The following is a 13,631-nucleotide window of genomic DNA, read 5'->3' as shown; positions in this document are numbered from 1 at the left end:
TTTTGGAAAATGGCTGCAATGAAACAAAGAGTGAAAAATTTAAAGGGGTCTGAATACTTTCCGTACCCACTGTATGGCCAGAGCAACCCCCCCTAAAAACCTCTTTATACATTCCCTTTCATAAATAAATACATTTGCATAACTTGAAATTTGTAGAAAATGAAGCGTTTTACCTTTAAAATTTCAAATTTGCTCAAAAATCTAGATCACAACCCCCCAAATGTTGAACCCAAAGTTATGCCCCTGCCTAGAGACTCGCAACACTTCTTCATCACTCTTTTGGAGCCATAATTGTCCCTGTATTAGGTATAAAAGGGCATGAAATAACGAAAGATCTATGAATCATTCATAATTATTAATCTGCTTGTCTATGTCCTGTCTGCAAGGTTAACATGACATCAGTCTGAACAAGCTCTAATCCCTGAAAATACAGAGTGCTTATAGGAGCTTCTTTTCAAGCTAATAGCAAACAGATACTGGGTTTTCTATGAGCAACGCAGCATTGCATGTCCTATTGACATTTATTTTCCATTTAAATATTTGCCAGGTATCTTCTTTTTTCTGTATCCCAGTCTCTTTGTGTGTGTGTGTGTGTGTGTGTGTGTGTGTGTGTGTGTGTGTTTCACTCAGCTTTTTATTAAAGTTTTCTCTGGTCTATTAATTGGCTAGAAAGCACATTCAATCAATACTTATTCTTTCCCCTGGTGAAAACTAATACCTGAAATAATCTCTTTCAGTTTACAGCCAAAGTTAGTATCCATTTTTATTCAATCATCACCATTTCTATTCTTTTTTCTTTCATGGTTTATCACTCTTCTTTAATTATCTTTTCAGTTCCAATAAAGCTTCTCTTCTGGGATGCTTAATGCCTCATGGTCGCAGTTCGTTGACACATCTTCCCACATCTCTGAATTGCATTTATCATATCAAAGTTAAATTGCTTAATTGGACACGTTTTCTCTGTTTATATGCATCTGCTGAATTATTGAGTAGAGTAGCAATCATTAAGCACAAGGAAGACTAAATAATTCAACTGATGCTGCCTGTGTGGGAGCACATCATGGATTTAACTATGGATGATGTCTTATGAGCTCCGTTTCTCTCCCTCTGCCTGCATCCCTGTCTCTCCCCAACTCTGTGAACCACACTGTTGTCATTTGTCAGGTGGATGCTTCTCTCTGCTGGTTAGTTCAAGAACTGCTCTGGTTTTAATATGGCTTGTTTCTGGGCTGATGGTTGTCTTTTGTCAGGAGCATCCAAAACTGATCAAAAAAACAAACATTTATTTATCTTTTCTTTTTTTTTCTTCTTTTTTTAACAATGCTTATTGTCATTGCTACCCACGCCGCCAAAAATCCATTCTAAACTACAATGTTCAAGACAATTCAAAAAAATAGTAACAAACACAATAAACCTTATGAACTTATGTAGAAATGACAACAACATAAGCCCATCATTCACATCTCTCCCCATCACAAAGCTTCTTAGGAGCTCTAAAGAAAGCTCAGGTACTTTCTCCATTAGACATAGACATCCAACCTGGCCAACTGTATATGACATATTTTCCGAACGCCGCCACCCTAGCCGTCTCACAAGCCCACTGCCGGATTGACGGCACCCCTTCATTCTTCCATCCTCTTAAAATAATAAATGTATATTTTTAATATATTTGATTTTTTTTAACCAACATAAGGTGTCACTGAGAAGAGAAATCTCATTAGAGATTTGCTTTAACACATTCATGGAGGATGATACAGAGAGGGGAAAAAGGTATTTGATCCCCTGCCGATTTGGTACGTTTGCCCACTGACAATGAAATGATCAGTCTATATTTTCAATGGTAGATTTATTTGAACAGCGAGAGACAGAATAACAACAAGAAAATCAGTATAAAATAAGTATTTGACCCCCTCTCAATCAGAAATATTTCTGGCTCCCAGATGTCTTTTACAGGTAACAAGCTGAGATTAGGAGCACACTCACCAAGAAAACAACTGGTGACACACTACGCCGTGAAGGACTGAAATCCTGCAGCACCCGCAAGGTCCCCCTGCTCAAGAAAGCACACATACATGCCCGTCTGAATCATTCAGATGTTCACTGGCAAACTTCAGAGGACAACTGGGTGAAAGTGTTGTGGTCAGATGAGACCAAAATGGAGCTCTTTGGCATCAACTCAGCTCGCCGTGTTTGGAGGAAGAGGAATGCTGGGTATTCCAACATGACAATGACCCAAAACACACGGCCAAGGCAACAATGAAGTGGCTCAAGAAGAAGGAAATTAAGGTCCTGGAGTGGCCTAGCCAGTCTCCAGACCTTAATCCCATAGAAACTCTGTGGAGGGAGCTGAAGATTTGAGTTGCCAAACGTCAGCCTCGAAACCTTAATAACTTGGAGAAGATCTGCAGAGTGGGGTGGGACAAAATCCCTCTTAAGATGTGTGCAAACCTGGTGGCCAACTACAAGTAACGTCTGTCCTCTGTGATTGCCAACAAGGGTTTTGCCACCAAGTACTAAGTCATGTTTTGCAGAGGGGTCAAATACATATTTCCCTCATTAAAACTTTATAACATTTTTGACATGTGTTTTTCTGGATTTTTTTTGTTCTGTCTCTCAATCTTCAAATCTACCGTTAAAATTATAGACCGTCATTTCTTTGTCACTGGGAAAATGTACAAAAATCAGCAGGAGATCACGTTTTCCCCCTCACTGTATGTTGGTGTCAAGCAGTCACAACTAGTTCCAACAAATATGTTTTGTCAAGCTCATGAATGGGTTTTCATAGAGTTTACAAAACACATGGAAATTGAAAGTTGAAGGTTTTGAGATGACGTAGAAAAAAAAAAAGATGCATCTTGAAAAGAAATTAGGTTAAATAGCAAAATAAAATAGGAAACTAATGAGCGCAAAACAGAGGAAGTCCACAAAGATTTGAACAGCTAACCAGAATAATCCAATAGGTATTATCCCCATGTTTTATAAATCTAGAAACATGCACATTTATTCTAATATTCAGTCAGTAGTTCACTGTAACAAAATACATTTTGATAATCATGAGTTTATATTTAACTATCAAGTGAGTAAATACTAAATACAGACAGTTGAACCACAAAGTCAGCCTCTGAATTGTGGTATTCATCTTATCAAAAATCTTTTAATAGCAATTTGTGTATAAATATTGGACTGTCTAAAAAAATATGACAACAATCTATCCCAATCAATTTCACAGGAGAATGATCTCTTTATTAGAACCCATCAGAAGACTACTGGTGTTCCCTGAAACTATTTAGGAACTTTCTTACTGAAATTCATAAACAATCACTTCAATTTGATTCAGTACAAACCCTTAAACCCTGCTGAGACAATGTTATGTCTTATATTTCAGCAGTTTTAAGGGAAATTGGAAATCTCCTCCTAAAATGATTTGTTTTTCAGAGATTTAGGTGAGTTTTTCTCTTTTGTGAGTCATAGTTACGGAGGAAACTTTATTACGTCCTATGGGACCTTTTTGCGTTGCCACAATAACCTCCTCTTGACACCACCAGCCTCCGACCAACACCAGCATCGCTCCACCCCTCCTTTCCCCGCCAAAAACCACACCCCCTCAGAAAACTGGCACTTAGCTCTTTGTAAGTGGCCTGACAAACCACCATCTGACGTCAACCCGCCGGTTAGAGCACCTCTTATATATTGAAATTTGTAAGGAAATAATCTGAAGCCGGGTCGTGTATTTGTTGTCATGGTTCTGTTACGTTCAGACGCATCAACGTGATGTAAGAGGAAGAGCCAATCTCGTCTGGGATGCGGGAGCTTTCTGTTTCCATGGTGACACCTTTGAGTTGTAATTGGGGAAGACTTAAAGTTGCAACAATCAGATGCTCGCAACTGCCGAGATTCAGGTTTTGCTTTGTATTTGCATGCAGTGAGGAACACAGGGATTAGAGCAGTGAGGGCTCTGGCTTCTGCTGCCAATAACTGCGTTTAATGTTCACTTCAAAGGATGGGAAGGGTGGAGAGTGCAGGGTGTAAATGCTGTAGCTTGACATTTAGTCCTTTTCTCTCCACAGTTATGTTTCGCCTCTATGACACTGATGGAAACGGGTCTTTGGACAGCTCGGTAAATATTTCTCCTCTTTAAGAACTACTTCAGTCCGAAATTCTTTGTTCAAAAAGGTAAAATTGAAGATAATAACACCCACAGATATGTTGCTGAAGTTTTTTTTTTTTACTTTTAAATATTTCAAAATCACTAAAGTCTTTTGTAATGATTTTTAGTTTAAATGTGTACTCAAGACTGAAAGTAAATTCATAAGAGGAAGTATAACAGTTATGCTAACTGATGATTATATTCTAGATTAATCAATTAATCTTCTGAATTACAAAATGTCAGAAGTCTTAAGGTATTGTCATCAAACTGTCAAACAGTTAAAACCCAAAGATATGCTATTTAATATCTCAATGTAGGAGCTGAAACTAGTGTTCATTTGAAGTATTTTAGGGGCAAATAATACAAATTGATAATATTTTGCTCCCATTCTGTGCTTGTTATACATCAACACATGAGTGGATGGATGATGAAAAGTTGGGCGTTGGTGTATTTATGAATGAAAGCCCACCAGTGCTTATGGGTACATGCGTGGGAGGGAGGGGGGAGGGGGTTTAGAATTAGAAGGCAAGGGTGGAGTGGGTGGAGAGGTTTTGTAATGTATCCTATTATTAGTTCCCCATTATTGACTGGGAGAAGGAGAGCAAGGAAAAGTGGACAGAGCATACAAAAAAGTAGATATTAATTTAGTGTGACCCAGATTTCAGAGAAAATAAAACACTTGGTAATTTAAGTGTGAACTCTTGATTTTTTTTTCTCAACATCCTAAATAAGTCCAAAGTGCATTATAGTGATTCAGTATCCCACTGGATAATATCCCCCCCCCCCCCCCCCCCCCCCCCCCCAAAAAAAGCAACCATTGTAATTAAACCATCAGCCTCGAAGCGCTCCCCACGCTGCCTTTGTTTTTACTCTGCCCTACTCTTCTGTGCGGAAGAATGACATTCCCAACCTGTTATTACACGCCGTCTATCAGTCTATTCACGCCAAAGACACTTAGCGACATCAGCTTGTAAGGCTGCAATATACAAAAGGTAAATACAGTATTTTTGTGCCTGTAATTGACTGTCTGTGGCCTCACCGCAGGAGCTGGAGCACATTATCTCCCAGATGATGCATGTAGCCGAGTACCTGGAATGGGATGTGACCGAGCTGAAACCAGTAAGAGACAATTCACTTAGTCAACAGAAAGGATATTAATTTAATAGAAGCAACCCTCTTGGCTTGTTTTTCCCACAATGATGACACTTTTGTGACTGAACTTTAACACTAAATGATGACCCTGAAAGAAATTGAAGATGGGGCTGAAAATTCAGTATTACAGTTAAGATTGTCCACTTCTTATCTTGATGTCTGTGCTTGTTTTTACTGTAGATCCTCCAAGATATGATGCGGGAGATCGACTACGATCACGATGGCACAGTGTCACTGGGGGAGTGGATCCAGGGAGGCATGACCACCATCCCACTGCTGGTCTTGCTGGGCCTGGAGACGGTGAGTCGACAGAGACACCACATCCGTTTTCTGGTGACACCGGCCGCTTGTAATGCTCCTAGAAAGAAAGTTTCAAAAGAAAATTTCAAGTGGAAAAACGGGAGAACCTTAATTGATTTGCTTCATGTTTTGTCAAAATGAACAAAGACAAAATGTATAGTCAACCTAAGATATACTGTATGTGTAACACTCAACTAGTGTGCTTTTATTATCATATTCACATACTCAGTTTATTGTTTTAGCAACACCGGCTGATGAGAAACATAATTATTTCTGCAGGTATTTAGTTTTAAACAGAAGTATTAGACAATTTTTTTATTTTGTGTTACATAAAAAGTCAGGGAATTGCTCAAGTTATTCATCCTGACTGGCGAATGTTTTAACCAAATACTATGGCAATCCATTGAATATTTGACATTTCACTCAAAAACACAAATGCCAACCTCTTAGTGGCGCTAGATGAGTCAGAGTTTGACTTTAGCATTGATCCTCTGGGCATCATGAACAGCTGTAAATAATGTCATTGCAATCCATCTCATGGTTTATAAGATATTTCACTGTGGAAGTGACAAACCAACATTTCGTGCCATACTTAGAGCACAGTTTGCCTAAAAAATGTAACACTACTCTTAAAGTAATCCAAGTCTAGGTTATGCATTTAAGAATCCTTTAGTGTCTAAACGTTTTACAAAAGCACATCTGCTGGAAAGAAGGACATAAAAAAAGGTTTGCACACTAGATAATGCTTCCATGATTGCCATTAGAGAGGTTTAAATTGTACCTGCTGCTGATGTCATCTTCTGTGATTGTCTTGAGGTCTGATGGTTCAGTTTCTCAAACCATATCAAGAAATATCACAGGAGGGAAATTACTGAATTTCTCCCCTTGCTTAACAACTGCCACACCGTACGTGTATTAAACTAAGGGGTAGAGTGTGAGGCTGATGATAACGGCGCTCAGTCAAACATGGTGTGTAAATTCTAAAGTGTAAATTGACTTTATCAGTCCTTTCCTCAGCTCTTTTTTGTTACTTCAATTAATTTCTGCAGGATGATCATACTAATCGCTCTAAGGTCACTAAGCAACTCTAACAGCTCACTATGAATGAATGACTGTGGTGCACAGTGTCAGCTAGTCAGTAGAATAAAACCAGTAGTCTTCTGATGGGTTCTAACAAAGAGATCATTCTCCGTGAAATTGATTGGGAAAGATTGTGGTCATATTTTTTTCAGACAGTCCAATATTTATACACAAATTGCTATTAAAAGAGCTTAAAATGGGAATGAATTTTTCCGTCTGGGCTGTGCTACTGCATGTTATATTCTGAAACAAACTATAGGCAGTGAATATAAACAAAAGACATTCCTCATCATTACTAATCCATTTTCTGCTATTCATAAATGATCTCGTAACAGCTCACCCACTCCACAGCGGTTTCCTGAGAACAACCTTACACGTGTGTATCCCTGCTGCTACTGTGTGATCCCCAAACTAATTAGAGCGCCATCAGTTCTGCCTTCAGTTTGTCATGCTTCCACTAGATGGAACCATTTGACCAGCTTCAGCCAACATCCCTACTAAGTGTCATTTTTTATGAATGAATATTACTAAAAAGAGAAAACAGCAAAACGTGTCCTCAGTCCTTACTGTATTTGGAAAACACAGCTGGAAGAACCAAAGTAAAATAAAGACACAATTAAAAATAAAACTAGTGAGACAACCCACGAGCCAACTCAGTGAAATGATTCCCACCAGAATATAAAATACTGTAATGAAGCAGTTAGTCATTAAATCATTGAATTATTTGATGTTTCTGTGGCCGCAGAATGTGAAAGATGACGGGCAACACGTGTGGAGACTGAAGCACTTCAACAAGCCGGCCTACTGTAACCTGTGTCTCAACATGCTAATTGGACTAGGGAAGCAGGGACTGTGCTGCTCATGTGAGTAATTCATTAACTGTTAAGGGTTCCAAAGATGCATTGATTGGCACAGACAGATAACGTACAGACGCATCAACTGGGCCGGTGTTGTCTGTTCAGTGACTCTGGAGTCACATTTATGTTTATATATTGCCATCTTGTTTCCACCTGGCCATATAAAGAAGTATGCACTGTAATTAGTCTGAGCTTTAGCCAATAGTTCTCAGTGTCAAGTGATGGTTTAAAAGCTGTTTTAAAGATGCTTTTTTGATATGAAATGCTAAAAAATCAAACAATACGTATCACCTCAATATTTCAGCTGTGAAAAAAGATAGCCAACTACCACAGTGGTAAAGTAGTAGTTGTAGTAGTTACCTTCAAAAGTCTGAAAGTATAAATTTTGCTTGTGTTTTAGCGATAATCCTTTGTTTCTATAGTGCACCAACTCTATACTCTCCACAGAAGCTGTTTTTCCACAAAATGTTGGCCACAAGCACTTTCCGTACAGCATTCACAAACACATTATAATCCTGAGTGTATAACCCTTATAACTGTATGAAAAGTATGTAATTTCTTTCCCTCTGTGATCCGTCTTTTCCTTGTTGAAAGTCTTAAATTGCATTTTTTTTTCTCCCAGTTTGTAAGTACACAGTCCACGAGCGCTGTGTGGCTCGGGCTCCGCCGTCTTGCATCAAAACCTATGTCAAGTCCAAGAAAAACACAGAGGTGCGTCCAATTGGAGTTTTTGCCAGTCGGCACGCTTGGATCAGCGATGCTCTACGGGGCTTAGGATAAGGGCTTCTTGTCTTCTAATGAAATTAAAACAACTCATTCTGCTACTAAGCATAGCTAATTACCAGGACAAGCCTGGTTTAAACACACAGACAGCATCATTTGCTTGGTCTTTCTGATTCTCTGCTGTGCTTTTTTCCCTTCTTGCTTTCTTTAATTGTTGTGTCACTTGTGCCTTTGTATACATCTTGTTTTTCTGCACCATGTTTCTTTTCTCACTTCTTTCCCTCCCTGTACGCTGTCTCTCCCTCTCTCTGCAGGTAATGCATCATTTCTGGGTGGAAGGGAACTGCCCCACCAAGTGTGACAAGTGTCACAAAACCGTTAAGTGTTACCAGGGCCTGACTGGGCTCCACTGTGTGTGGTGTCAAATCACGGTAAGCCGCCACCCGAGGAGAGGCAGCCACCTTCTCATTATATTCCCACTGCTTCTTGTTTTTTTAGGGTTTCGTTTTAGCACCTCGGCTATCTCACAAGTCATCCCACCAATTTACACCCAGAAAACACTTGTTTGTGTTTACAGGTTAATAGAATATAAAAAAGAAGCCGTAACACGTGTAATGCAAATAATGTCTGAGCATATAGCTGAAGATGAGCACCTTGAAATGTACTCTTACTGTCAAAAGTTGACCGTAAATAACAACTTCCACCTCCTTCAGCTCCATAACAAGTGTGCCTCCCATTTGAAACCTGAGTGTGACTGTGGACCCCTGAAGGATCACATCCTGCCCCCAAACTCAATCTGCCCCGTCGTCCTGGTAAGACTTCACTCCTCTCTGGTCAGCGGTCCCGAGGCTGGGTGAGGCTGACCTTGTTTGACGCTGTGTTATCTGAGGATGCAATCATCAGCCTGTGTTCTCCCACTGAGCGCTGACATTTTTTTCAAAATGGTACTATTTCTAAGTCTATTTCAGTAGACTGCAAAGACTGCACCTAAAATTGCTCATTAAGTAACTTTAAAACATAGATTTGCCATCGTTTTGACTGATCGAAGTTGCCTGGTATCATTATATTGATTGGGGGAAAAGTTTCATAACATTTTTTTCAGACATGGCCAAAAAGGCGACATGCTACAGTCCAGGCTAAAGCTTTTTTAAGGATTTATTTATTTATTGGAATATAGCACCTCAATTATGTTTTCAGCAGGTTTTTATCAAAACACGGCAGAAGTCCCCTCGAAATCAACATCTGCTCATGAGCTAAACTATAATTAAACCCACCGTCTCTGAAATTTCTCCATTTTCCTCTAATGGCAGTTGTACCATGCCGATTAAATAGTTATTTGCTAGTAACGTTCTGAATCATTGAATTATTGGGAAATTACAGCCCCATAAAACAAATTGATTTATTTTTAAACAATATAGTTTTAATTGTCGTGTTAGATGCTTAGATCACTGAGTGCAGTGATAGTGTTGAATGCTGTTTTGAAGCCTTTGTCAACCTGCTAGGGATGACATTTGGTTGGAAAGTTACTAAATCATTTCTTTATTTGTTCATTTTTGTTGACCTAAAAGTAATAGAAAATACCAATATCAACAGCACACAGCCCTGGGTACAATAATAACTACTGTAACTTGTGACAAAAAAGCATGAACAATATACTGTTAAATACAAATGCACATAATTTAATGTCAGAATTATACAAAAGAAGTAAAAGCAGGACAAAGAAGTACTAAAGGACCATAACTTCCTTTAGATTTGCGTCATAAATCATAAGAGAGGGTACCACCCTAGATCCTCTAATAACCTTGCTGTTTGACCTTTGACCCCAGGAAAGGCAATCAACGCTCAGGAAAGACTCCCGGTCCAGCCAGTCGAGCCGGGGGAAAATGCAGCGAGCCAACTCGGTCACAGTGGATGGCCAAGGACTGCAGGTGAGTTTTGTTTTTTAACCTGTGTATTATTTTCCCACTTTAATTTGTATAGATACATTATATATGTACTGTGCTGCAATGCTCCACTGTACACAAAGAGATCACTTACATTTCATCCAAACAATATTGATATAAATATGTTTTCTGGTGGGAAAAGAATCTGCAACTTGAATTTCAGAAACAACTTCTGAAATTTCCAAAACATTTAGATAAAATAACATTTCCTAAATTGTTGTACAGCCTGGACATATTTCCCCAGATCTTGTTACATCTCTCGATTTTAATTCATACATTTAAGTTTTAAAGTGAGTCACAACTTCTGCAAGATGCCATGCTTGGTAAGTAAGTACGTACATAAACTTAAAACCAGAGTAACAAGGTGACCAGAATCTCAGGGATTGAGATGAAATGTTATAAACAATTAAAAGGTTATAACATGGCAGTCTACTGTGCACATATTGGGTTTTAAAGTGTCCATATTATGAAAAAAAAAACACTTTTTCTGGGATTTGGGAAAAGAACTACTTCCATGTCCCTGTTCTGCAGGTATTCCACAAGTGCCCCTCGTTTAGAAGAACACTCCCAGATTATCCTGCCTTGTACTGACCAAAGTTGGAGAAAGAGTTATCTAGCTGATGTGATCTTACCTAGCTACTGCACATGTGCAACTCCCAACAAAGATAGTATAGATTTGTCTCACTCTGTAGCTAAAAGCTAGAGCCCTGTGAGCTAACAGACCTTAACTAGCACCCTAGAGCCCTGTGAGCTAACAGACCTTAACTAGCACCCTAGAGCCCTGTGAGCTAACAGACATTAACTAGCACCCTAGAGCCCTGGGAGCTAACAGACATTAACTAGCACCCTAGAGCCCTGGGAGCTAACAGACATTAACTAGCACCCTAGAGCCCTGTGAGCCCACAGACATTAACTAGCACTGCTCACTGCTGTTGTCTGAATAAACAACACAGACAGGACAAAATGTTGCGTTTACTGGTAAACCTTGTGACCAACGTATAATCGCCTGCTATCTGTTGGAATCTGTGGAATTTTTCTCACGGTACTCTGTCCTCTGAGACTGTCTACATCTAGAAACTAAGCTGCACTGTGGAGGGAACAACGCTGACTGGGACATAATCAGACAGTGGTTTACGGAGTGATAGATTAGCTTTGCAAAAAACCCGGAGCATTCTATGAACTGAATGAATGTCACTCGATCACGCAAATTTGATTGTGGGACGCCAACATTTTGATTGGGATTAAAGTTTGATTAATTGTGCAGCCCTGCACCTTTTTTCTTAAGCCTGGACTTTTCACAAAATCTGATTGTCAGATCTGAAACGTCTTAAAAAGCGTGTTGAAACATCTAAAATGAAAAGTGAAGCCAGACCATACAGGGGTTTAAAAGTGTTCAACAGAGTCTTAAAATTAAATTCCTTAAACATATATGAAGAGTGAAAATGACTGGATAGATGTGCTTGAGGGCTTGCTGCTATATTCTGCACCAACTGTAAACCTCTAGCCTTAACAGTTATTTGAAGACCTTTATTTTGAAATGAACCTCTGCAGTTGATCTTGGGACATGTGATAAGGCTCTGCAGGCCCCGCTGGTAATCAGTATTATACACTAGAGCCCCGACCCCCAGATCCTCTCTAATATCTGTCAGCCAGCATGCTGGCGATGGAAACCTGCCGCTGTCTGTGGCGACTGCTCGTCTACGCGTTGCTGGAAGAGAAATATGATGAATCATATCCCAGGCGCATCCATCTATGCCTCTCGCCGGCTAACCAGCATAATAATCAAGATTATTATTTATAATTACAGGAAGTAATGGATCACTCTGGACTGGACAGGGAGCTCATTAATTCACCCTTGGCCTGCTGGGATAGCAGACAGGGGTAGTTAAGCGCTTCATCTGTGTCAGGGAGAGCACTTGGGCGAGTTATTGCAGGCGAACTGCACAAGGAGCGATTCACACAGGGGGCCGCTGGATTAGAGCCTGTTTATGTGGCGCTCTGTGAGTTCGGCCTCCGGCATGGCAGGTTGTGTCTGTCCACTGCCGCTCAGAGAAAATCCTTTGCCCACGTCACATGAGACAATTGCCCTGCCAATTAAGAAGCGGTGACAATTAACTATTGTGACTGAATTGTGAATCATGATTCATTATGTTAAGAGTACACTCTAACAAATTTCCTCGGTAAATTACAGTAAAGAGCTGGCAGTTACATTTACCTGCTCTTTACCGTACTGTTACAGTGTACCATCTGTAATTTATAACAGGGTGTTACTGTAAAACATTTTTTGTTGTAAATACTCACTAGGGCACCGAATATGTATTAATCTGCTGCTGAAGTCCACAAGAATTTACTATTTACTCTTGTTTTAGTAATCTTTGATCAATTAAAACAAAATACAATGCTACAGTGTTTTAGGAAATTACAGAGCCTTTAACAAATATATATATTAGTGATCTGATTTACAGATATGAGTCTTCAGTAAGAATGACTCTGGAGATGAGAGCAGGGTAGGGAAGCCAGAAAGTGTTGACGTACAAACTGACAAATAGTTGGTTTTGGTCCTTTCATGGAATGATTTTAATATACTTCAACAGCTTATCAAAAAATCAACTTAAAGGGAACATTAATTTAGAAATACATTTACTTGGGGTTTCATCACTGTTCTACTTTATAATTAGATATTATAATTAACACAAGATTAAATTTGGACTTGGGCAAAGATTGGGTGAGCGCCGACACTTTGCTGTATCCAGATGCTACTTGTGCACCTCTGCAATGAAACAGGAAAATGATGAAATGATTCCGATGACTGGTATTGCTTGAAAGTGCAATATAGACTCGATAAAATATCCGAGGGGTATGGCTTGAAAGTGAATTCCTGTGAAGCATCCTGCAGTCTCCAAACACCAACAGTTTGTTTTGACATCTCCCATTCAGATCACAACAATAGAGGGCACTCATCCTCTGTTAGTGTTTGTCAATCCGAAGAGCGGGGGGAAGCAAGGAGAGAGGTAAGTACACAATCTGTCTCAACATGCTACAAGAAGCCTCTGAAGCCCCGCTCCTCAGCCGCAGAGGGAAGGCAGCAGCATGGCCTCTGGCTGCCAAGTGCTTTAGGCTTACTTTGTCCAATAAAAACATAACAACATGAACCTAAAGCGCCGACCACCTTCGCCGTCAGCTCATACGTCCCCCTCTCTCCTGTCCACAGCCACTCTCCTTGCTGTCACGTCTCCGGCTGGTCCCCCTTCTTTAACCCAGGGCTAATTGGGTTATTACTGAAACATATTCATTCACTTCTTATTACGCCGGCCCTCATTTGTTTAAATTATGAGATCAAAATATGACTTCAGCCAGTTGATATAATGAAATTGAAATTAAAATGAATTAGTCTTTCTAATGGTTTTTCCTCGAGGGGACTTTGGGTAT

General features: G+C 39.7%; 1 protein-coding gene across 2 annotated transcripts in view; it reads left to right on the top strand.

Moving 5' to 3' along the window:
- dgkb (diacylglycerol kinase, beta) overlaps window positions 1-13,631 on the top strand; it is a 77,584-nt gene that overhangs the window by 21,072 nt on the left and 42,881 nt on the right. For both annotated transcript variants that reach the window (XM_034873541.1, XM_034873542.1), the window contains 9 exons: window positions 4,068-4,117; window positions 5,192-5,266; window positions 5,480-5,599; window positions 7,425-7,542; window positions 8,159-8,247; window positions 8,574-8,690; window positions 8,973-9,071; window positions 10,086-10,187; window positions 13,140-13,213. In XM_034873541.1, coding sequence (XP_034729432.1) covers window positions 4,068-4,117; window positions 5,192-5,266; window positions 5,480-5,599; window positions 7,425-7,542; window positions 8,159-8,247; window positions 8,574-8,690; window positions 8,973-9,071; window positions 10,086-10,187; window positions 13,140-13,213 — 844 coding nt within the window. The remainder of the gene's footprint in view (window positions 1-4,067; window positions 4,118-5,191; window positions 5,267-5,479; window positions 5,600-7,424; window positions 7,543-8,158; window positions 8,248-8,573; window positions 8,691-8,972; window positions 9,072-10,085; window positions 10,188-13,139; window positions 13,214-13,631) is intronic.

The sequence above is a fragment of the Etheostoma cragini genome, chromosome 6, assembly GCF_013103735.1.
Source record: "Etheostoma cragini isolate CJK2018 chromosome 6, CSU_Ecrag_1.0, whole genome shotgun sequence".
Taxonomy (NCBI): Eukaryota; Metazoa; Chordata; class Actinopteri; order Perciformes; family Percidae; genus Etheostoma; species Etheostoma cragini.
This window is presented reverse-complemented; position numbering and strand designations above follow the sequence as displayed.